The following is a 23,663-nucleotide window of genomic DNA, read 5'->3' on the forward strand; positions in this document are numbered from 1 at the left end:
ATTAGCGTAAGTTATTCGATGAATATCAGACCCTTTATATCTAACTTATTCAATAAAATATATTAAATCCATCAATGTTTATTAAAAAAGAATACAAATTTATCAAGTGCTAACTTTATAACTACGCTCCTGAACATGACATCATTCAGTAACTTATAATCGCAAATTCGAGCAGAGCATGCGTATAACCTCTCAGCTTGCAACGTTCGAGCAGTTTAGTGTGTGAGTTTAACGTTATTGCGTTATGATTTTTGTTCATAATATTGACAACAGTTTTTGAGTAAAGTTTGTATTGTTCTACATTATTCGAAACGAGGATACGGCGTGTCGTTGAAGGTGAGCATGGTTGGAAAACGTATTGTGTCGACGATCGTCATGACGTAGCACATTTTTAGATTTCATAATTCTATTTAGAAACAAAGTGTGATAGATTAATGAGTTTTAACAATAACAGAGCAAAGGACGAAGAGTTCTGATATCGTCAATCTAATCGGAGTCATCCGCTCGAAATGATGAATTTTGAAGAAGAAAAAGGATCCACGAGATCCTCGTCATCACGAAATATTTGTTGCTGTCTTGCAACAGCTAGATATAACAGTTCAAAGTAAATTTCCTAATTCGTGTTTGATTTTTACATGATCATGATTTCTCATCCGACATTCAATTTCATAATAAATTTTTTACAGATGTATATTAACCATATTAATTTTTTAGTGCATATAGATATTTTGTAGACGATCCAGTCTGAGTGTACTGTCAGCTGAAGTAGGCAGAAGATATGGATGAATTACAAAATCAAAATAGTCATGAACTGATCCACTGTAGATATGACAATAATAATAATAATAACAACAGGTTAATGGAATACCTTAATTTGGATAATCGTGTAGATGATCCACTCAGTAAGCGAAATTACAAAGGAAAATATGTTAGATATTTATTATAAATACTAACAAACATACACTTATGTAAATTTATAGGGGAGCCAGAAGTAACTATGAATTTAAATGAGGGTTCTGCACAAATACCGTATCATCCATTGGAAGATCCAGAAGAAGATTTATTTGACTACGAAGTCGATACTTCACTCCAAGAAACAAATACAGAATCAGAGGTAAATTGATAAATATAAATTACATAAATTAATTTATAATTTGTATTAATTATAAATTGATAAAATAATTTTTCTTTCTTTTAGTTTAACAATGCATATTGAGTTACATAATCTGCTTGTGCTATATTAATTTGAACATTGTATGTACTTTCTTAGGAGCAAGTAGTACCATCCAGTCAACTCAGTAATAGTTATAAATATCCTGATGAACTTACCATTTCTGATGATGAGGTAGATGAAGGCATATTTGAAGATGAACCAGCATCTAATTTAGTATTACCACATGACAATAATAGATATAATTCACAACCTCCGTGAATATTTACTTGACTGTAGTTGATGTGTTTGTAGAGAAGCACTCCGTGCTAATTTGCTACCAACATCTAATGTTATTCAGTTTTCCATCCATCAGCCAAGGTTACAGAATATATTTCAAAAAGTGTTGTGGTAGTAACATTAGAACAATGTTTGTTATTTTATATATATATATATGTGTATGTATATGTACGTACATATAAAAACAACATTCCAAATGGCTTTTTAATTTTGTAGCCATTGTAATATATATTTTTATCTTGTTTACATATATCGATGAATTATAATTTATAATTTTCCATTGATATTAATATGGAACTTAACATTTTATTATGAAAACAGAACTTTATAATAGAAGAGAAGATATATACATATATATAACTCAATTTAGTATTGCATAGTAAGTGTATTTTGAACACAATTATTCAACTGATTATAATTATTATTGTTTAAAAAATGATTAATAAAGGATTTGTTTTTAATGTAGATTATATAAATAAAATAGTAAAGTGATGTAATATCACAATACTCATCAATATTCAATAAATGAATATATGATTAAACCAATAATAATAAAGTTTTATTATTGTACTTTAACATTTTTATATCAATTCCATTGCACACAAGACTTTATTTAAAAATACTCTAATTTAAATTTAAAATAATGGGAAAAATAACTCAATTGAATATATATTTTGAATATATCTAATTATATATGATACATATGATCTTAATTACTGTATTGAATCGTAAATGGTATATTCTAATTAATTGAATATGTAATTAAAAAATGAACATATAAATAAAATTAAACATGACAAATTGTTAATTACAAATTAATTTGGTCACTTATATAATATATTAGCATTTTCAGTAATTGTCAAAACAGTTCAACAATGATTTACATGTTACATATATGTAACATTTTTATAGATAAAAATCTTTTATATGAAAAAATATTTTGTATAAAGTTATACTTAATCAAGTTTGACAAATATTACATTAATATTCACTCTGAATAAAGGATAGAGACTTTCACTTATTCGTAAAAGCAGAAGATACGTTCCGACCATAATTTTTATAAATTACAGTAATTATTCGGAACATATGATGCAATAACCAGGTCAGTAAAATTAAATGTGAATAATACAACTTATTCAACAACCGCAAGGTATCACAAATAATTTTCTTGTCACTAACAACCTTTACTTATGATCGAACTTGAATAAATAGTTCATAGAAAGCACTCGGTGTTGCGTTTCTTCAAAAGCAACTTTTTCTGTCATTCAACACGCGAACGAGCCTACACAATGTCCCACGCTAGAATTACTTTCGGACTCATGTTTGAAAGTGAAATTGAATCACGTCGAATCGAATTTCGAAGAGCTTCCGTGGAGTCGACAACCATAACGAAATCGTTTGTTTTCTCAACGTTAGATCGTATGCATTGCAATAATTTATGGAAATGGAAGAATCACGTTTGCATCAAAGAAAATGATATCTTCATGTGTATCTAATTGAGGAAAAAATGCTGGCAGAAAGAAAGAAGTTAAATACCGGAAACTAATGTTAGAAAATATATTTATTGAGAAAAATCTTGAAAAACCCAGAAATATAGAAAATAATTGCATAAATAATTCACTATATAGTATTCACTAGATACTAGTAATTTCTAACTGTACAGTACACAGCCTATAGTAAAGTTTGCCAATTTAATTTAGAATAACGACACAAGAGAAAAGTGGCTTTTATCTGAAGGGTGATTTTATTTGAGGGTATCTATTTAGTTATCTTAATGTGTATATTAATATTTAAAACTTGATAAATACATAACGTGCGAACATGCATACGAAATTTACGGCATATTGTTAATCTTTACGTGTTATAATATAACTATGCCTTGTGTGCGATTGATCGTATCTGTGCCCTCATTGTCTTCGATTAATTACCGTAAAATTCACATTTTTCTTTCGCTGTAATCCTACACCACGGTACACGATCAAAGAATGCGGAAGTAATTGTGAAATTTCATGTTAGTGCCATGCTGAAACAAGAGGAGCTGTCTTTGCAGTTTTGTGTTTTATGCAAAAATCGATGTTTAATTGTTAAAGAATTTCCATCGATTATCGCCGACATTTTGAAGGTATCGAAATATATGTACGTTGAAATTGCGTAATATAAGAGTCTAATACGTAGAAACTATTTTTACATACGTTTTTAAAACAACTTTAATTAAATTATGATTTAAATAAAAATTTATTCGATTAAATATTTGTGGTTAAATACGCATAATGTTCAACATCTCTTATTCATGCAAATAACGATTAGTTAGCAAAGTAACCTAGTCTGTGTCGAAATGCCAATTTAAATTGTAAATTATCTAACCAAAATCTTTCGGAAATTTTAGGACTCTTGAAAATGTACGAATACGATATTTAGTTACAAAGATTCTTGTGAAATTTATAAACATCAAAGCTTATATATTCGAAAGAAGTTTTGAAGTCAGCAATTTTCGCAAGTGCGATGCAACTGATAATTATCTCCAGTTGAAAAGAAGTTTGGAAAAGATGTAATGACATTCGCAAATGAAACGTATATGACATTTCGTCATCGTATCGTTCGAAATAAATGTAGGAAGTGTATTTCATCAGGTCGGTGTTCATCGTGCATTACGATCTCGGAAATCGTACAACACGATGTCTGGTGTAATTCAAGCTAGAGTCCAGTTTTGCTGGTACAGAAATACCGGGCGACAGTTTTGCAAGCAGTTTCGCGTTACACGTAAGGACGACAACTTTTCATTTGCGATTTGAAAAAAAAATTATAAGTCACACTCAGAATCGTTCTAATTATTACCATTCTATCATTGCCCCATTATTTTCTATTATAATACTCTTACGTTGCGTTTGAAATGAAGCTGCACTTTTCTCGCATCATTTTTATTACTTTCTCCGTTTACAAATTTTTTATTTTTTAATAGCTCATAATTTCACAGTTACAATACGATCAATGAAAAATCGATATATATAGGTAATCCATTTTTATTATTACTTCACACAATACTGTATTAATAGTTAATATTATTCAAAATTTAGAAATTTAATACTATTAAATTTCTTTCTTCGTTTAACCTAACCTATTATACGCTATTAAATATAAAAATTATATAATTTTCCAAATTGTCCTAAATTCCAATTCAATCGAATGAATTTTAATTTTAGATAATTTAGAAATTTCATTGTTCGTTTAACCTAACCTATTATACGCTATTAAATATAAAAATTATATTATTTTCCAAATTGTCCTAAATTCCAATTCAATGAATGAATTTTAATTTTAGATAATTTAGAAATTTCATTGTTCGTTTAACCTAACCTATTATACGCTATTAAATATAAAAATTATATTTTTTTCCAAATTGTCCTAAATTCCAATTCAATGAATGAATTTTAATTTTAGATTATTTAGAAATTTCATTGTTCGTTTAACCTAACCTATTATACGCTATTAAATATAAGAATTATATAATTTTTCAAATTGTCCTAAATTCCAATTCAATCGAGTGAATTATAAATTTAGACAATTTAGAAACTAGAAATTTATTTTTCTAAAATTAATTCAAAATTGCATCGCAGGAATTAAAAATGTAATTGCATTTTTATTATTACATTTTCAAACGCACGTAATTGTTTAATACTCTTATCATCGCCATACTAATCGGCATACTATATTCGTTTTAGTCTCGTTTCAGCCGACCTATTCCTAATCGCATTTTCCATCTTATGCAAATTTCACATTGTGCCTCCCCTGAATGACATAGAACGTTTTTCATTCACGAAACAGCGGAAGAACTTTTACCTCGCCCACGCGAGAAGATGAAATCATGTGAGCGTTGTTTATTCACCGAGGAACCAGCTATTCATCGTCCGTACACCATGCATACGAATAGCGAAAAAAATATGGCAGAGAGAGATAAATGTTGGAAATCGGGCGTTTTGAAAAGAGTAATCCAACCTGGAACCGGTCTTGGTTGACCTGGACGATTATTTCAAAATTTGGCTCTCTTCTTAGACTCGTAAAATGGATGCTTAGCAAAATGTCCTAGGATCGAAATGACCCATATCGAGGCAGAGTGCACTAAACGGTATATTTTATTAAGATTTATTTATCGTCTATCTGGTTTATGGTAATCTTAGCTTTGAAACTTAAGACCTTTATTTATTGCGAATAAGCCACGAGATTCAACCGATGGTAAAGGATAACCTGAAGATATGAATTATTATAAAATTTGGAAGGATATGGAATCATATATTCACGAGCCTGTACGTGAAAGTTACTATTTAATTTTTAATTATGTATAAAATCCGAGATGGGTTTTTATTCATAAATTCAGTTATACAAAGGACGATTGCATTAAAAAAGATTGAGAATCTGTAAATTTGTAAATCTTCAAGACACGAATTTCTTAAAATTTCAAGAATCTGAGAGGATATCCATCCAGTTGCAGAAAACATATGAACAATTCCTATGGAAATTAATGAAACTTAATTTTTAATATCAGAAGGAGGAATTAAAATGGTAATAGGTAAAAGGATAAATGGTAATAAACGAGATCTGTTGCAGTAAGCAGCTGAATAAAAATTCGTGAAGGAATTATGCGATTTCTTCCGTGTAGATAGAAGAATTATGTCTACACGAAAAATATCGTTTAAATATGCGAAAACGTGGTGGATCCTTTCAGCTTTCTCGTCACGTCGAGGCATCGATCACTATACATCAAAGTACCGACACGAAAGTACTTTCTGGCCGGGAACCAAAATCCACTTTCCATCCTCGATATTTATCTTTCTGAAATACTTATCTTTTTGCTTTCAGGTGATCGTATTAAATCGTCTGGAGCGTTACGCACACTGAAGGCGCGTTTTATGGTCATCACATGCTCACCTTTGGAAGAAGAGGAAGGCCAATGAACTCAGCTTTTGGACCTTTCTCCTGTGAAGTTACATATTTTCTCCAGGCAACGTTCGTTCGAGATTCGATGGTATCCTCCTTTTTTCCCTGCTGTGGACGAGTTTTGTGGCCTACTTAATTCCCGACGTTTTACTTCCGCCCAATTTCTTCCAATCTCATCTGTACACGTGAGTAATACTTATAAAATTCATTTGCATGTGTAACTGTATTTTTTTTTTTTAATTATAACTGTGATTTCTTTGCGTTGCTTCGTTGCAGTGTATTTTTATTTTTATTTAAAAAATTTCTTTCTCATTGTAATCGCTTCCTTCTTTAATTGAAATTGATTTCTATATTATTTTTCTTTTCACTGAAAATTTTGATTTTTTCCTTAATTAAGTATTATCCTTCTTCTTTTTCCTCCTTCATTGATCAGAATTTTAATTAACGCTTTTAATTTGGGCAACAACTTTGTAATTGTAATGTCCAAATTTCTTGCAGTTTATTGTTGGAAAAGGAAGAAGGAATTGCAGTTAATTGTACTCTGCTTCGAGCAACGAGCATTTGTTGCGTGTAAACTAGAATTAAGTCAACTTCTTGGAAAAGTATCGCAGTGCTAAACACTTAGATAATCACGAAGATCGTGACGATTGATGGATCTCAGCTGGAGACTAGAAAGTGCATCGAAGCTTAGTTCCTTTTTCTTCTTTTTGCTTCCATTTATCCACATATCGGATGTTTTCCGTATTGCTCCGAGACATTTGTTATTCGCGACACTGGTTGTAAACTTCAATGGTTATTGATTTTTTTGTGGCCTCGAGTGATTGATCGTTCAGCAATCCTCAATTTAACTGTCCATTCTGAAACCCTTCCGAAGATTAATGAACAAATCGAGTAACTCTCAAAAAACCAACGGAAAAAAGCAAACGGTACTCTCCCATCTAAATTAAGAATTAATTTCTAGGTAACCTTGTATTAACAACCGTTTAGAAAAGTCCAAATTACATTCTATCTAAAATTCGGAAGTTACAACAGATACAAATTGTACCCTGACTAAATTACGTCCCTAAATACCCCATATCTCGAGCTGGAGTTCTTCAATCATTTTCCTCGAATAAAAATTAAAAAATTCCGCAATTATACGACCAAAAGAACATCATCGTTCATCCACGCATTCACTAAACCAAACGCTTTCGATACTCGTCAGATCACCCGAAATCGAAAAAGTCTGTGACGGAGCAACGAAGAGGAACCAAAATCTGTCGTCAGCGTGGAGAGCTCTGAAAGTGGCCATCAAATTTTATTACGACGGTACGTGTAACAGCCTGAACGTGTCAATGGCATCTTCCGATTGCATAACTCACGTTAGAATGTTTGCCGGACGAATTTTACCTGTGACTGAGCGGCCAAAGATCTTCCTCGACTCCTCATACACACACGCACACGCATGCGAAGCGCCATAACGTACGTGTTCACAGAGATGTCAGACGGTAGTCCTGGTAGACGCACGTTCGATAACCCTAAGAGGTACCGTTGGCTAAACCGGAAGTGGAGAACACGGGTGTACAGTGTCAGTGCCACGAAATTGCTCGGGACCTTCGCCACGGAACGAGGGTCGACCGGTATGTGAGAATGCGTTCCCTCTTTTGTCAGCGCACGAAAAATGGCGACGGGAATGACACCCTGAAGTACGACCTCCGTCATTTCGCGAAAGTCCTCTTCCTTTTTCTCCTTTCTGAGAGCAGCCATCGAAACGGCAGATGGAAGAATTGTCGTGGCATGGCTTATTACGGGTCGATCTCGTCTGGGTCTATTGTCTTCCGTGTACAGACTCGTGGCGGCCTTTTCAAGGCATTGTAGTTGATTCATCAGGAATCGTAGCAACGATTCGAAGCATACAATGGTACTTCCTGATTTTTCTTGTCTTTCGTGTCGCGTACGCCTGTCTTTTTCTTTTCATCTGCACTCGTTTTATTGTTGCAGTCTGAGATTACTTAGAAGAACGTGTTATTGGATTATTGTAAGTTAATTTTGGTAGTCTGCGAATCAGTCTTGTTAGGACGATAGTTAGTTGTAGATGAGTTTGTCGGATTTGGTTTATTGTGCACGTTTATATATAGCATGAAAGAATGGAAACACGTATAATTGCCAAGATACTATCGTCCTTCTGCGACACTTACAGCATTTTTACTGTGAGGATTATAGTGGATAAGTGGCTGGGGTGTCCTTGGAATATTTCCCCATGTGAAAAGAAAGAGAAGAATGTTGGTTGTATAGAATATTAGTAGCTAGGTAGGAACGTGTTGCTTCTTATATTTCTAATGGATTTATTTATTGTGTACCTAGATAATCAATAACGGGATATATGTAAACTTGAATGTCGACGAATTTTTTCCACAAGTCTCAGGAACAGAGGGAAATGAAGAGTAACAGGCGAGGAAAGCTACCTATCTTCAACATTCCTGGATCTCTCATCGACTATTAATTAAGAATCCACAATCTCTACGAGCTGACAACGACCATAACTGCTCTAAGCACTAGCTGTAACGAAAGGCGCCAGGATGAAAGTTTTCGGCTTTGGAAAGACAAGATTAATATTATTGCGACTGAAGTACTCGATGGAAACGAATACACGCAAGCAACTATGTTCCCACTTCAAAGTCGCCATTATTCCACAATCAGCTGTACGGTTTCAATGCGAACGAACTGTAAAAGACATTCTGAAAAGAGGCATTTTGACATTGCCAGGTAATTAACATTGCTAGTTAATTGGCAGCTATTAGGCAAACTCGTGAGCCTCTGACCCTGTCCAGTTCCGTAGGATCGTTTAGAGAAACGACGGAAATGTCGCGAAGTGTGTCGATTTTTCAGAAAATCCTCATAGGTTCCAAGGTTCTCGTAAAAGTCAAGGCCAGCCGGTCGTAAACCGCAAGCATCATTTTATGCGGCTTACGTTATGCGCCTGTCCGCGTACTTATACAGAACGCCGTTGAGGAGAAAGCGAACAACGAGCAACCAGTTTATGAAAATTACCATTGGATGGTCGCCTTTCACGTGCGAACACGCACCGAACTTGAAAACGTTTAATCGTCATTAGACGAAGAAGGCGCGACAATGAGGCCGACCCTCCTTTATGGACGCTACTTACATGCAATTAGGCGCGATTTATGATTATGCCTAGCGGTTTCTATCGTTCGCTTTTCAACGTTCATAAGACCATTGTTTGTAAATCTAATCGCGATCGTGTCGTTACGAGATTACACCGCGAAAGTGGAGCTTTCGTGCTTCTAGCTTTGGATTGGGTGTCATTGCACTGGGTGTCCCGTTAGGAGTGGAACACCCAAGTGGTGCTTTTGTATTATGTTACTGGATCTACCAAATTTGTCGAAACGATTAGCTGTGGAATTTCTTCCCTATACATGTTACAAATTTTGAGCTTATTTTAACCAAATTAGTATTCATTTTTATCGTCATAGATATGTTAATTATATGTATTTATTTATTTATCTTCATCGTATCTTGTTAATTAGCGTTACTTATATGTATTATTGTATTTTGTTACTAGGTATCAGTTTCAGAATATTTGTTTTTGTAGTGGTCCACAATATGTAGCTTATTTTTGTAAAATTAATGTTAATTTTTATTGTGACAGAAGAGTGATTATTGTATCTGTTTAATCATCCTTATTAATGTGGATTATACTTACTGTTAGGTACATGATATAGGTTGGTAGTTATGGTTATGTTGAGGAAACTTGTAATAGGTAAAATTGAAGTAAAAACCATTGATTTCATGCAGGATTATTTTAATTCTCCGAAATTGAAGTTTTTGTCTTTTACTTTGTATTCCAGGAAAGTAATAATGAATTCTTGTTGCATAAGTAGGGAGTAAAAATTAGTTTTGTTTTTCCTCATGATGTTTTTATTGTCTTCCATAAGTTTCTTATTCAAATGAGCTCTTATTCGGGTCATCTTTTCCCCGGGTGAGCTCATAAAACCTTGTAGTCAATTTGTTAGCATAACATAGACAGTAAGTTCACGTAGCATCCTAACACTGTCTTGAAATTTGATTAACTTTTTGCTGTTCAAACTCACCTCAAGGCTGCAACTCATGCTTCGACGCATTTTAATATCCTTTATGAAATGCAATAGAAGGATATGCTTGTTCATCAGGAAAATTATCATTATAACTGCCTTTAAAAAATTAAAAGCAGGTAATAGGTTAAAGCAATTTACCTACCACGCTGATGCTTTTTTTGAAGGTATTTGGATGACGTATTAAATATTTTCTGTAGTGGTGTCGTTGAAGGTGAGCGAGATATTATGGTGTTCCCTTTTTGGTGGTTCACGTTATGTAACATTGTGAAAGTGAAAAAAGGGAAAGTGTTTCGCCAACAGAAAATTTTACCGAAGGTCCCCTTGACTGAATGTATTATTATCGAATCTTTTGCAATTTTTATAATCCATTTATTATTATTTTCAAGTCTTCCGAATTTATTCGAATCTTCAATTCTTTTACCTAAATTTCTGCATTTTCTAAAATACAGAAAAATATCGAGGATTTGTTTGATAATATCTTGCAGGGATTAAAAATGACAAGATTGGAAGAATTTTCAATCGAATTTGATCTAGAATTGGGTAAAGATCTAGGATAGGATTAATGAAAAGACGACGCAAATTTTCTAATTCTTGTACTCGTTTATTTTTCTCTAAATAAACGATCTTCGTATTCCAATAAAGAAATCCATATCACACGTGCTATCGGTTATAGACATTTAAAGCAATACAAGATTACAAACTTGATTAACGTAGATACCAGAAATCGGAGATACTCAGGAAAGCATTCAAAACTACCGAGTCTGAGAGACACCTAATACTGAAAGCAGAGTCACGAAAAGATCCTTTTATTCAAGTACAAATATACCCTAAGCTCATTAATTCCATATTAAGCGTACATAAATCATAAAAAGGAGATAAATGAATGCACGAGTCGTTAAACCTCTTCATCCATCCGATTAAATATCCTCGAACACTCCACCCTGCAGTTCTTTCAGTTGATTGTTATAAATGTACAGGAAGTTCCCTCTGGTCAGACTTAGTCCGTAAAGGGCGCCATTTTGTAGCTTCTGAAGTGGATTCTTCGAGATGTCCAAGATGTTCAAGCTACCCAAATTCTTGCAGGAGCCTTTGGATATCTGGGTAATCAGATTCTCGTTCAACCAGAGACGTTTCAATTGAGGTAGTCCCTCGTAACTGTCACCATCGATGGTCGTCAGAGTGTTATTGTTCAAATGCAAATCTCTGAGAGTAGGCAACTCGAATGTTCCCTTCGGAATGCTCGAGATTTTGTTCCCTGTCAGAGACAACGTGAATCTGGGAACATTGACGAAGCTTGCCTCCTGCAGACTGTTTATCTCGTTAAAATCTATATGAAGGAAGTCTAAAGTTTGCGGTAGATCGGAGAACGTGTCTGACGTGATCTTCTCGAATTTGTTCCAGGCTAAGTTCAGATCCTTGAGGCTCTCCAGTTCCGAGAACGTTCCCTTCTTCAGCTCTGCCAACGAATTTCGATGGAGATACAGCGTAGTCAGTTGCTTCAGATCGTTGAACGCCTGACGTTCGATCTCTGTCAGACTATTCCTGGTTATAATCAACACTTGAAGGGAATCCAATCCTTTGAAGACGTTCTCCTGCAATTTGGTGATCTTATTGTTAGCCAGGTTTAGGTAAACCAGGCGAGACAGTTTCGAAAAGGCTCCGTCAGAGATGGAAGAGATCTGGTTGCCTGCTAACACCAGCTCTGTCAAAGATTTAGGCAAGCTGGACACAAAGGAGAGATTGTCCAGTTGGTTTCCATTAATGAACAGTGCAGTCAGATTCGTTTTGGCTAAAGCATCGTCCTCGACGTTCTCTATCAGATTGTTCCTGAGATTCAACATCCTCAGGTACCTATTCTCGATCACCTGGTTATGGATACCCCTGATTCTGTTGCCCATCAGGTTCACGTAGATGAGATCTTCTGGCAGATCGTTTAGCAGTTCCTTCGTGATCTCTGTGATTTCGTTGTTTGCCAGGTCTAACGAGATAATTGGGAAGTATTGCGACTGGTACCACTTCTCATGGAATCCCTTGATGTTCAATCCTCGAAGGCTGATGGATTTCTCCTTCTCGTTCACGGGTATCTCCGCGCAGTTACTATTCGCTGCTATCTTCCCTTCGAGTGGTTCCATCGACACGATTATGTTATTCGTCATGCACAGCTTCAGTTTCATACCTTTCGGTATCTCTTTCCTCGTGATTGGCGAACAATCCTTCAAGGTATTGTCCTCTTTCTCTTGCTCCGCATTCAATTCCTTCTCCGTGCTATCGTCCATTTGCTCGACATCTGCCTCGGCTTTCATCTTCTCCAAATTCTTCAATTCCTCCTCGTCTTTTAGGAACGAGTTGGTGAAGGTGCCCGTGCTAATGCTCCAGAACACGTTACCATCGGTCAGTATGGTAGTGTCCTTTGTCAGGCCGAACAAGTGACCTCTGCGAAGGTGCATCACAGGATTGCAGGAGATGTTTAACACTCGAAGCTTCTCCAAACGGACGAACAGGTACTCCAGGCTATTCAGTTTGTTCTCGGCTAACGACAGGTACTCTAAATTCGTTAGGTTGGAGAACATGAACTCCGGAAGGGATTCGAGGGAGTTGTTGGCCAGGTTCAGGGACTTTAAGGAAGACACGTTGTCCAGAGCATTCTTTTCTATACGTCGAATCCCTAAGCCGGATAGATCCAGCTCGGTGATAGGCGTGTTACGGAATTGGATTTTCTTCAGAGTTCCATTCTCGAGATCCAGGATGTAGTTGTCCCGAGTTGACTTAAGTGGAACGGCTGCCACTAAGGGCAGGAATAGTAAAGGGAACAACATCGTAATCACCTGGAAAAAGCAAAGAAATTTTATAGTTTATTCACTTTAGTTTCATTACATTCCATGATACTGTTACTATCTTTTTTATTTAAGAATGGGATATAGTAAATGATAGAATTAGGATGATAGAATAAGAATTTGTGAACATTATTTTTCAAAAGAATTGTTCTCTTTTGAGTAAAATAAGGTGATAAAATAATTTGGCGTAATATGAAGCGAGGAATAGTATAAGGTAGAGTCTTCTAGAATTTTAATTTCATTTTACATTTCGTCACACGATTGCTAATTGTGAAATGGAAAAGCTTGATAATTAGCACCCTCGTGCCATCCACACAAGCAGAACGTCTTGCTGAATGTTCATAGGACAAATTGCAAGAGTTAGACAAAGTTGGAAGCAAGAAAATTAGACATTTGCAAAATTTAAATTTACAATATAATTTACGCGTTATTGACAAAATCTTCATGACCAAATCTTATTTCTCTGCAATTCCACTTTCCTTTCGTGAAAACGGGAAAATTATTTCACACGTTTGCGACTCATTTGCACCAGTGTGCGAAATATCTTTCCGCTGGTGTACCGGTGTTATTATCGCACTGCATAAATTTATGGTGCACGTTTCCATTGAAAAGGAGAAGGGAGATAACAGTCAACACGTTTCGAAATTTGAAAAATGACGCTTCTTTTTGAACGGTTTTATGGATTCGCTAGGCACATCGGGATTATCAAAATTATCATAAACCTTCTTTTGCATCTTATACAGTGGAAGAAAACTTGCATCACAGATGCCATAACCGGTTTTACCACCTCTTGAAATCGAAGTTACGAAGATCCGTTTATTTGTCTTCAGCATCTTTCCTTTTTAATGATTAGGATAGCTTTGATACAAGATAGGACGCTGGCGTCTGACAAGTAATTCCGAGGTTTAGAGGCAAGTTAAGTCGAAGGGCGACATAAAGTTGAAGTTGTACAAATTTTTTGTGAATATTAAACGTATTAAAATTTTCCAACGATGGATCTTCTTCTTATTGACAACTTTTGAAGTCGATATTTTACGGTCTGACGTTATCTTCTTAATTTTAATGAAAGCAACGATACCTTTATATATATATTCGAAGATAGAAAGGTTGGTTACATATCTTCTTTCAGATCTCTACCTTGATTTTTCATAGCTTTGCTAGTCGTATCTATTTTTATATTTAATTCCATACCATTGGAAATATTACTTGATAATGCTACCAAAAATTAAAAGACGTCTCTATGATTTTTAACAATCTCGGAAGGCTGAAAGTCCAGGTCGTTGAACTCTTAAGAATTAGCTATGAACGGTTCTAAAGCACTTCATCTGAAAACTTGAAACTATCTTTGAAAAATCTTCGTCCCTCGATTTGCTCTTCTCTTCCACCAGAATAAATACAGCGATACCAAAATGGCGGCTTCTACGTAACCACAGAGTTCTCACAGTAAATACTTATAAGAGACACCGAATGCAACATAAGTATATAATCAAAACATTCTATGAAGCGATTACTATAATAATTGGAACAAAATAATTAATATACCTTATCCTGTAAATACATGCCATAGGAGAAGCTACGTACGAAGCAAAATGGAGAAGGAAAAATAAAGTGTTCAGCCTTCGTCGATTAAAAGTATGGATTAATTAAGATTTTCCAAGAAACGAGCATACATCGGACACCTAAACACCTAACGGATACCACTCGGAGCTAATAATACGTATGTACGACAGCAGAATGAATTATCAAGCACAAGACCGATGTTTGGAGGAAAAGAACACAGGGATAAGCTTACCTTCTATCGGCGATCTATCGAAATTCTGGAAACCACAGTAGATCTGCTGACCGAAAAGGACTGTCCTGTCTGTCTACTCCCTGGACGTAGATACACTCGCAACAGGATTCCTTGGGACACGGCAATCGCGAAAACAGGTCTTGCAAGCTTTTATACCCCGTGGATTTTGCGTGTGTTCGAGGGTTCCATAGATCCGTGCACGCACACACGTCGCTGTGCGTATGACGATTGAACAGTTCGAGTGGGAGGCGACGCTGAAGAAGACAAAAAGAGGAATGTACGTTCATGGAACTTCGTTAAAACTGGCCGTGGTAGCTATTAGAGGCGAAATCTCGTCACGTATCGACTGTCAGGGAACAGGAAGAGGAGTCGACTGAAGCTAGACACCGCGACCTTCCTTGAATCGACCGGAGTCTATTATTAATTCGATCTATTCGAGGAACCGTGGCTCCTCTGGCTTTCACGAACCATTCGATCAGCTGTCTCCGTCCACTTTTCGTCGCTTTTCTGGTGATTTTCCATCGAGCGTTGTTCCACGATAGAGTGGAATAAGGTGGAGAACGGAGATTGGATCTGTGGTGATCCACTGATTAGATCAAGTAGTTAAGACTTGGATTTTGGGTCTGGCTTTCTTCTTCGTTTTGCGATTTCTTCTGGAGATAATTTCCAAGGATATTTTCACGAGAGAACTATATAAGAGATTTAATGACAGCAATGTAAAATAGTCTAATTATGGAATTACTGTGAAATTAATTTTATAAAAATTGGAAGGTTCAGAAAGGAGACTTCAAAGATTGAGAAAGAATTTGTACAATGTACGATATTTAAATAACATAATTGAGGATACACGTAGAATTTTAAGCGTGAACAAATTAAATTAACAAGGAGTAAGAATAATTAATGGATAAGGGAAACGATACATCGAGAAAAGGCTCTAAGTGTATAAAGTCCCATAACACTCACTGGAAGGAATAAATAATTTGTATTGCCTTGTAGGAATACCAAATAAGCTCAAGTTACTCGTCTATAAGCATAGTTGAATGACAACAAGAGTGAAGATGTATGTGATGAACTGGGAGAAAAGGAATGAATGGAGTATTTGAAAATATATACACCTTGAATCATGATTCACACGTGTGGATATTGTATTCATATAAAATGTACTATCAGCATAGTATACTAAACTGTTAGCATCTTACTATTACTTTTATCCGTATCAGTGGTAAGTCTCATATAATTATGACTTAAATAATTCAAAATTCTTGGGCTTACATTTCTGACACTATATAATCCACTCCACAGAAGTGTCAAAACACATGATAAATAGGAAAGTAATAATATAAAACATCTTCATGCAAGAATGTTAAAACCCAATTGAAAAATCATCCATGAAGGAATAAAAAGGACACCAGAAAGATTAGTATGTTTCTAATTTGGAAACTGCTGTGAACAGGTAGCTCACCTAAAGGAAAGGTGTCCATGGTCCAAAACTATGTTTATAATCGACACTATAGTTTTCAGTTTAGTAAGAAAATGGTTCGAACAGAAAGTGAAGATCATAAATATTTAAGCCACCCGTGGAAACGTTTAGAATACAGATGCGTTTAAAGTTCGCCGAGAGATACGTGCGCAGGAGGATACCATGCGTGGCGAGCTCCTTTTGCTCTTTTATCGATGTTTGTTTGTGGTCGTTACGTGGAGCGATTCGATAAACGAGCCTTCCGATGTCTAAAATTGTTCGTTGTAAATATGTGCTTTTCCAGCGCGTTACACGTTCCCTCGAATTCTATCGTGGCTAAAGCAAACTACGTTGTGTGGATCTTGACGCTGTGCAAAGAGCCATTTTTCGTGGGCAATTCGAAACGAGTAGTAGAGCGAAATATTGAGCGTAGAAAAATTACTCTGTACTCTGCGAAAAATATTTTCAATCAGCTTTGAAAAATTATCAAAATTTCAATGGCATAGGCATTTCTCTAGAAATCTTTTAATTCGTTACTAATATCGGTACAGTGCAAAGGGCCATTTTTCTCGAGCAGCAAAGTAAAATGTTAAGTTTATAGCGAGATTCTGCGAATATTATTAGATTATCTCTGAAATTATCTGTAAAATTATTTGCGAAAATTGTAAAAATTTCAGTCGAGTGTATATTTCTCCTAGATATTCCTCGTTATCGTTAATAGCTAATTAACAGAGGAGGACGTAATGTGAGGTTTAAATTGCGTGACTGCTGAATAGGAGTAAAAGAAAGGGTCGAAACTTTGAAAGCTGCGAAACTGCTCGATAAAAGTTCACTCGCAGTGGAATTTCGCGAATGACCACTTCCTGATCAATCAGTGCTTCCGGTCGACAAGATGCAGTGGTCTTTCTTATTGCAAACTTCGGAGCGAAAAGTACTCTGTATTCGCAACGATGTCAATGACTTCTCTTCATCTTTCGAGCGTATTGATCCAGTACTTGTTGCTATTCTTGGGACTCCATTGGAATATAAATCATATCTTCTCTGTCTTCGGAGACTCGTCTAACTTTCCGAGTCGTTCAACTATCGATCTAAAAACTTTCCTGTCCATGCAGATTCATTTAATTTCACAGTATACGGGTAATGAAATGAATTTAATTTCGAGAGTTTGGAATTATTCCTCGATTTTGGTAATACAGTGTTGTATTATTGGTATTATTTGTTATTACTCCCCTCTGGTATTATTGGTTGATTTTTAAAGTTGAGATGGTCCTAAAATATTTGTGATAGGATATTTAGGTATAGTTTGTAATAGCACGATATAGAGAGCGAAAATAGACAAGGATAATTTAATAGCTGCAACGTTTTCTCAGTTTCACTTTATTAATTTATTTATTTATTGAACCGGTCATTGCTCTTGGCGTACATTATATGTACATACATTACATCTGTATCAATTATATAGGTTTGACGCTCTTAAAGCTCTAATTGCACTTCTAACGGTGTCGGTTGAATTAACATATGCACCTTATTGACAGTTATTCTATTCATAATCTCTCGGGTAGTATCGCAGAAGAAACCATAAACGATACTTTATCGCGTGAAACTAGTTTTATTTTCGTTCAGATTGCTACTGAATATGGAAGATGTGCCTATAAATAAAGGACGGTGAATAGAGATTGCATAAAAATTTATATAAGAATAATAAGAAATATTCATATATTCAAAAACTAATCATGTGAGCTCGACAATAGTAAGAAAATTCTTACAATGGAAACGCTGACATGAACTTGGCATAGCCCGTTCATGCTGGTCATAAATCAAAAAGGATCTACAGTAATGACAACAACAACAACTCCAGCCTCAACACCAGCCTCAACACCAGCCTCAACCTCAGCCCCAACCGCAGCCACAACACCAGCCGCAACCGCAACCTCCGCCCCAACCTCAGCCTCAACCTCAGCGTCAACCTCAACCGCAACCCCAACCGCAGCCCCAACGGCAGCCGCAACCACAGCCGCAACCCCAGCCGCAACCACAACCTCAACCTCACAACGACAACGACAACGACAACAACAATAAAAAATAGGTTTGCATAAATAAAAGGCAATAAGTAGGCACCTTTTGTGACACCTGCGAAGGAATTTAAAACTTAAATTAATTTAATTTAAAAAATGTAATCATATTGTTCAATACCAAGCAACAACAGCAACAGCAATATTAATAATAGTAATATAAAATAGGTTTGCATAAATGAAAGGCAAGTCGACGCTTTGTGAGACAATTGCAAAGGAATTTAAAATTTAAATTAATTTAATTTCAAAGATGTAATCATATTGTTTAGTATCGAATTAATTTTGGTGTGAAGTATTATTTAACAAATTTGATAGTGATCATGTAGTTATCATTGGAGATAAATGCCATCCAAAGGAAAAGCCCAGTGCCGATTTGCAGGAACTAACGTAACGGTTGACGTGTTAAAAATGAAGTCCCAGCACCGTAAATACGCTGGAGTGGTTCAAGACATCTTTATTTGAAATACCATGGTCGATTGTAAAAGTAAAAGCATAAGATCATTATCTGTGTCTAACAGGTACGTTCATGGAAACGAAGTCGAACGTGCCAAGGAACCCCGTACGTTTTCAGTTTTATGTGGCACGTTTAATTGAACCACTCCGATATGTTTATAGTTTGATTAGGAATAAAAACACCATAGGAACGCGTCGTTAAATGGAATCAGGTTATTATACAGTTTTACTAGTATATTACCAATAAGTTAGCTTTTGCATTTTTTGCAATCAGTTTCATGGTTAAAAAATGGCAAGCGAGTCTCAACGGTGTTTCAAACTTACGTGTATAGCTTCCTTTGCAGCGTTTGAAGGGTCAAAAATAAAATTCGGTATTAATAATTTCCACGTTAAGGTATCCATATCGACGATTTTTAACTTATAAATGTTGACCCGTTTGATTTTACAATCATTACTATTGTTGTGTCCAGAGATCCAAAGATTTTGGATCGCAGGCCTAAGTGGTCTAAATCTCGTGAATCTAGCTTAAAACTTCTTCGATATATCCAATTCTCTAACTCGAGTTTCTTCGAATGTTCTTTAAACCTGACGCAATATTTAATCACTCTTCAATTAAAATAATTTATTTAAACCAATCAGTTGTCGAACTTGTCGATCATATATAGATCTATAAATAATTTAAATATCTCCAAATTTAGGAGATTTTGTAGTTACCCTTAACATATAGTTAAACTCCATTAAAAGAAGTCTTAGAAGTGTTCTGAAATTCCAAATTTGTCCTTCGTACTCATTTATTCCGATCAATTCGATGAATTAGATACTCCGTGTTTGAATTATTACATGTATAATTAATACCGGATAACCCCTGACTTTCTGGTAGATCCTTAATCCAATTGAAACGTTCGCATGTTGGTTCTACGAAGAACAACTTTGTGTATACAGTGTTCTAATCTGTAAATGTGGGTACTTGATTGAAATTTCGGATCTATTAGTAAGCGATAACTTAGTGGGTACAAGCTTGAACGTGATTGATCAGCACTGGGTGAAATTTGCTTTACACCTGTGAGGCTGTTTAAGTTCCTGAAACACCATGAAACCACGATGGAATGGCTTACAGTGTAACAGAACAATTTTAATAATGATAATAACAATAATAATACTTAATCAATGGACAGAAGTCCTTTGGTATACAATAAAAATAGTAAAATGAAGTATACAGTAACAACGTAGTAGTATAGTAACGCAGAAAATAATGGAATAAGAAATAATGAAATTTTACAGAAAATAAAAATCAATTTTTATAATTACAACAATTCAAACTGAGAAAGTGACAATGTTTGGAAGAAAGGCCAAGTATACCTAGCATTTAGAAAAATAATTACGCCTGTTACTCACATGGCGCTCAGTATGTAATAATAATAATAATAATACTTTATTAACGGACAGAAATCCTTTGATACACAATAAAAATAATAAAATGAAGTATACAGTAACAACGTAGTAATATAGGAGCACAGAAAGCAATGGAATAAGGAATGGTTCAATTTTACAGAAAATAAAAATCAGTTTGCATAATTGCAGCAAAACAAACTGAGAAAGTGGCAATGTTTGAAAGAGAGACAAGTGTACTTAGCATTTAGAAAAATAATTACGCCTGTTGCCCACATGGCACTGAGCATGGCCAGAGTTCCATGACCTAGGTCGATCCTGTGGGACCCGCTTGTTGGAGATAAAGCGAACTACAGACAATCCTAATCTTGCATGGCAACGTAGCAAAAGTAGTCAAGAACGACTGAGAATTACCTTGATTTAAATTCGCCTATTCTTTAATACCTAAACAATTTTTTACCAGATTCTGTTACATTCTAAGCAATATATCAATAGAGAGACTTTGACAAACTCGTTGCTCACGTACTCGGAAGTGCTGCACAGAATTCGAGGGAAAGATAGAGGAAGATAGAGGAAGCTGGACAGTAGTGTGACCAAGATCGTGTTTCTCCTGTGAGAAATCATGTTATTCCTGTTATACTCCCTGATAAGACGCGCTCGTTATTCAAACAGTGGTTACCAGTGATGACTCCTCATTACCAGACAGGTGATGGAATTTTCCCGTTACAAGCTCCCATGTGACTTACATGTCGATAAATAACTTTCATGCAACAGCCACTCCTATGTCATGAAGCTTCTCCTGTACTTTCACACGGATTGCCATGAAAGCTTTCTAAAATCCCATAACTTTCAATCTGCCGTCTCTTTTAACCTCTCATCCAAACTGTCATCGTGACATCCCAATCTTCCAATCTCTAATATATTAAATGATCTTCGAAATGCTCCACCGTGACACTAACGTGTCGTTGTCATTGCACATTGCAGGAGTAAAGGTCCACTGTAATTTCGCCTTTATTAGATCAAGCTGTCAATGTAGCTTACAGATAACGACTCTCGTGTACTTCGATCATGAAACGTTCTTCATTATGATACTATCGTTATTTTCATCGTATTAAGAAACAAATCCCAAGGCTATTTCGTTTTTGCTCTACCAAGTTGCTAAACCATACGTAACAATTTACAATTGACAGCGTTTAGAACAATTTATAATGAAACGCTGTCAAAAATATCTCACCGCTGTATTATAATGTCACAGTATTATAGTGTTAATGTATCACGTAATATAGACTTGGAAATTCGTTTTTATCTGGTTCACGACCAGGGCAAACAGGGAAGAAGATAAATTCCTGGCGAATCCATCCGGCCAGCATCGTACACGTATCGCGAAACACGTTGATCCTAGAATTCTCTGCTGGTTTCCAAGCGCACGTGTTAAAGTGGCCAGCCCAAAGCTACACACGAAGCCAGGAAAAAGTATGAAATCGTATCTGCTTAAAGAACGAGCCACCGACACCTCCCTACTGGCGCGTATCCAGTGATTTGACTTGGTTCGACGAAGCATCCTCCAAGGCACTCCGTCCGGCTGCAGATAAATTCTTGGACGGCAGGCGGTATTTCTACGACCAATTTGAAATGTTCGTGACCAGGCAGGAGGGACGGTGGAGTCCTATCTGCCTCGGGGTCGACGTACTTCCGGAACTGAAAAAATCCACGTCGCGGAGGTGAGAACCACTGGATTCCAGCTGGATCGCGGTTATTACGCTGGTACAAGGGTACGCAAAAGCTTGGCTAAGGCCTCGTCGCTCTCTCACGGTGGTGTACCACGGTGTGTATATGGCGTATGAAGGGAAAAAAGCTATGCCCGATACCTTTAGACGGCGTCGAGTTAATTAAGTTTGCGCGTACGCCGCTCGAGATCGGACGCGGCGCATCGGAACATCGCCGAAGGGCTTCGAATACCGAAAGGATCCGTGAATTATCTTCCGCGAGCGATCGTTCCTCGTTTTTCTTACGCGGGATGCCCGTGAGAATCGCTTTATAATCAGAATGAATGAATCGCAAGCGTTTCGATGCAGCCGCGCAAGCGGATTTACGCGAGAGTTCGGTTGCCCCGGGTGTTACGTCGCCTGTGCTCCTCGGTGATCGTTGAATGCAGCCTTTTTTCCGGGTAGACAGATGCATTTCTCTCGCGTGCCAGTTAGTAAATTAAGAGTTTTAACAGGAATTTAAGAGGGAGGAAGATGCTCGGCCGTGTGTTTACATTTTTCCGCCGTGGGATGCAACAGCTGTTGCAAGGAGCTCTCGTGTTGGGTGCTAGCGTCTCCTCGGCTAACAGAAGTGGCTACGGTATCATGAGAAGAACCGACTGCATCGTACAATAGAATGATCGAAACTTAGGAAGATATAATTCGAAAGAATTCTCATACGATATTAAGGTGCTGATTGATTAACCGATTCATTAAAGGTGGACTGAACAATTAGTAGAATTTTCATTAAAGTACATGAAGGTTTTATTTTCTAATTCAAGTAGCAGTAGGTCAATGAAAATAAAAACGAATAAATTTCTTATAACATATCTGTATGTCACGATACAATGTACAGTAACTTCGTATAGTCCTCACAGGGGTTTGTTAGGAGCTTGTATACTAACTTCTATAATTTTTTACATCTGTACATCACGACACAGTATAGTAACTTTATATAGTCCCCACAGGGGTTTGTTAGGGGCTTGTATACTAACTTCTATAATTTTTTACATCTGTACATCACGACACAGTATATAGTAACTTTATATAGTCCCCACAGGGGTTTGTTAGGGATTTGTATTGTAACTTCTATAATTTTTCGTATCTGTATGTCACGACACAGTGTATAGTAACTTTATATAGTCCCTACAGGGGTTTGTTAGGGGTTTGTTTAGTAACTTCTACAATTTTTCTCATCTATATATTACGACACAGTATATAGTAACTTCGTATAGTCCCCATAGGGATTTATTAGGGATTTGTATTGTAACTTCTATAATTTTTCGTATCTGTATATCACGACACAGTGTATAGTAATTTTATGTAGTTCCCATAGGGGTTTGTTAGGGGTTTGTATAGTAACTTCTACAATTTTTCGCATCTGTATATCACGACACAGTATATAGTAACTTTGTATAGTCCCCATAGGGATTTATTAGGGGT

At 36.0% G+C, this 23,663-nt stretch overlaps 2 protein-coding genes across 4 annotated transcripts; one reads left to right on the top strand and one right to left on the bottom strand.

The window, feature by feature from the left end:
* Nucleotides 1-174: 174 nt before the first annotated feature.
* LOC108548595 (uncharacterized) lies at nucleotides 175-1,523 on the top strand. Of its 3 annotated transcripts, none has more exons than XM_017901620.1 (4): nucleotides 175-336; nucleotides 715-902; nucleotides 981-1,114; nucleotides 1,271-1,523. In XM_017901620.1, the coding sequence occupies exons 2-4, from the start codon at nucleotides 779-781 to the stop codon at nucleotides 1,430-1,432; spliced, it is 420 nt and encodes a 139-aa protein (XP_017757109.1). In that variant the 5' UTR covers nucleotides 175-336; nucleotides 715-778; the 3' UTR covers nucleotides 1,433-1,523. The 3 variants fall into 3 exon arrangements, with proteins under 3 accessions (XP_017757109.1, XP_017757111.1, XP_017757110.1); XM_017901622.1 differs by having other exon boundaries at nucleotides 724-902; XM_017901621.1 differs by lacking the exon at nucleotides 175-336 and adding an exon at nucleotides 579-604.
* A 9,588-nt stretch (nucleotides 1,524-11,111) lies between these two features.
* On the bottom strand, nucleotides 11,112-15,494 carry LOC108548605 (leucine-rich repeat-containing protein 15). Its single transcript, XM_017901633.1, has 2 exons — nucleotides 15,103-15,494; nucleotides 11,112-13,301 (listed from the first exon to the last, which is right to left on the bottom strand). Exon 2 carries the CDS (start codon nucleotides 13,290-13,292, stop codon nucleotides 11,394-11,396), a length of 1,899 nt encoding a protein of 632 aa, XP_017757122.1. The 5' UTR covers nucleotides 13,293-13,301; nucleotides 15,103-15,494; the 3' UTR covers nucleotides 11,112-11,393.
* Nucleotides 15,495-23,663: the final 8,169 nt, after the last annotated feature.

This window comes from Eufriesea mexicana, unplaced genomic scaffold, assembly GCF_001483705.2.
Source record: "Eufriesea mexicana isolate 0111107269 unplaced genomic scaffold, ASM148370v2 scaffold1741, whole genome shotgun sequence".
In the NCBI taxonomy this organism is placed as follows: Eukaryota; Metazoa; Arthropoda; class Insecta; order Hymenoptera; family Apidae; genus Eufriesea; species Eufriesea mexicana.

Excerpts from the sequence above, each read along its gene's own strand:
- LOC108548595 (XM_017901620.1), top strand. The coding sequence starts at position 779 with ATGGATGAATTACAAAATCAAAATAGTCATGAACTGATCCACTGTAGA. Across the intron at positions 903-980 it reads TCGTGTAGATGATCCACTCA|GGGAGCCAGAAGTAACTATG; the intron begins GTAAGCGAAATT and ends GTAAATTTATAG. Across the intron at positions 1,115-1,270 it reads AAACAAATACAGAATCAGAG|GAGCAAGTAGTACCATCCAG; the intron begins GTAAATTGATAA and ends GTACTTTCTTAG.
- LOC108548605 (XM_017901633.1), bottom strand. The coding sequence starts at position 13,292 with ATGTTGTTCCCTTTACTATTCCTGCCCTTAGTGGCAGCCGTTCCACTT.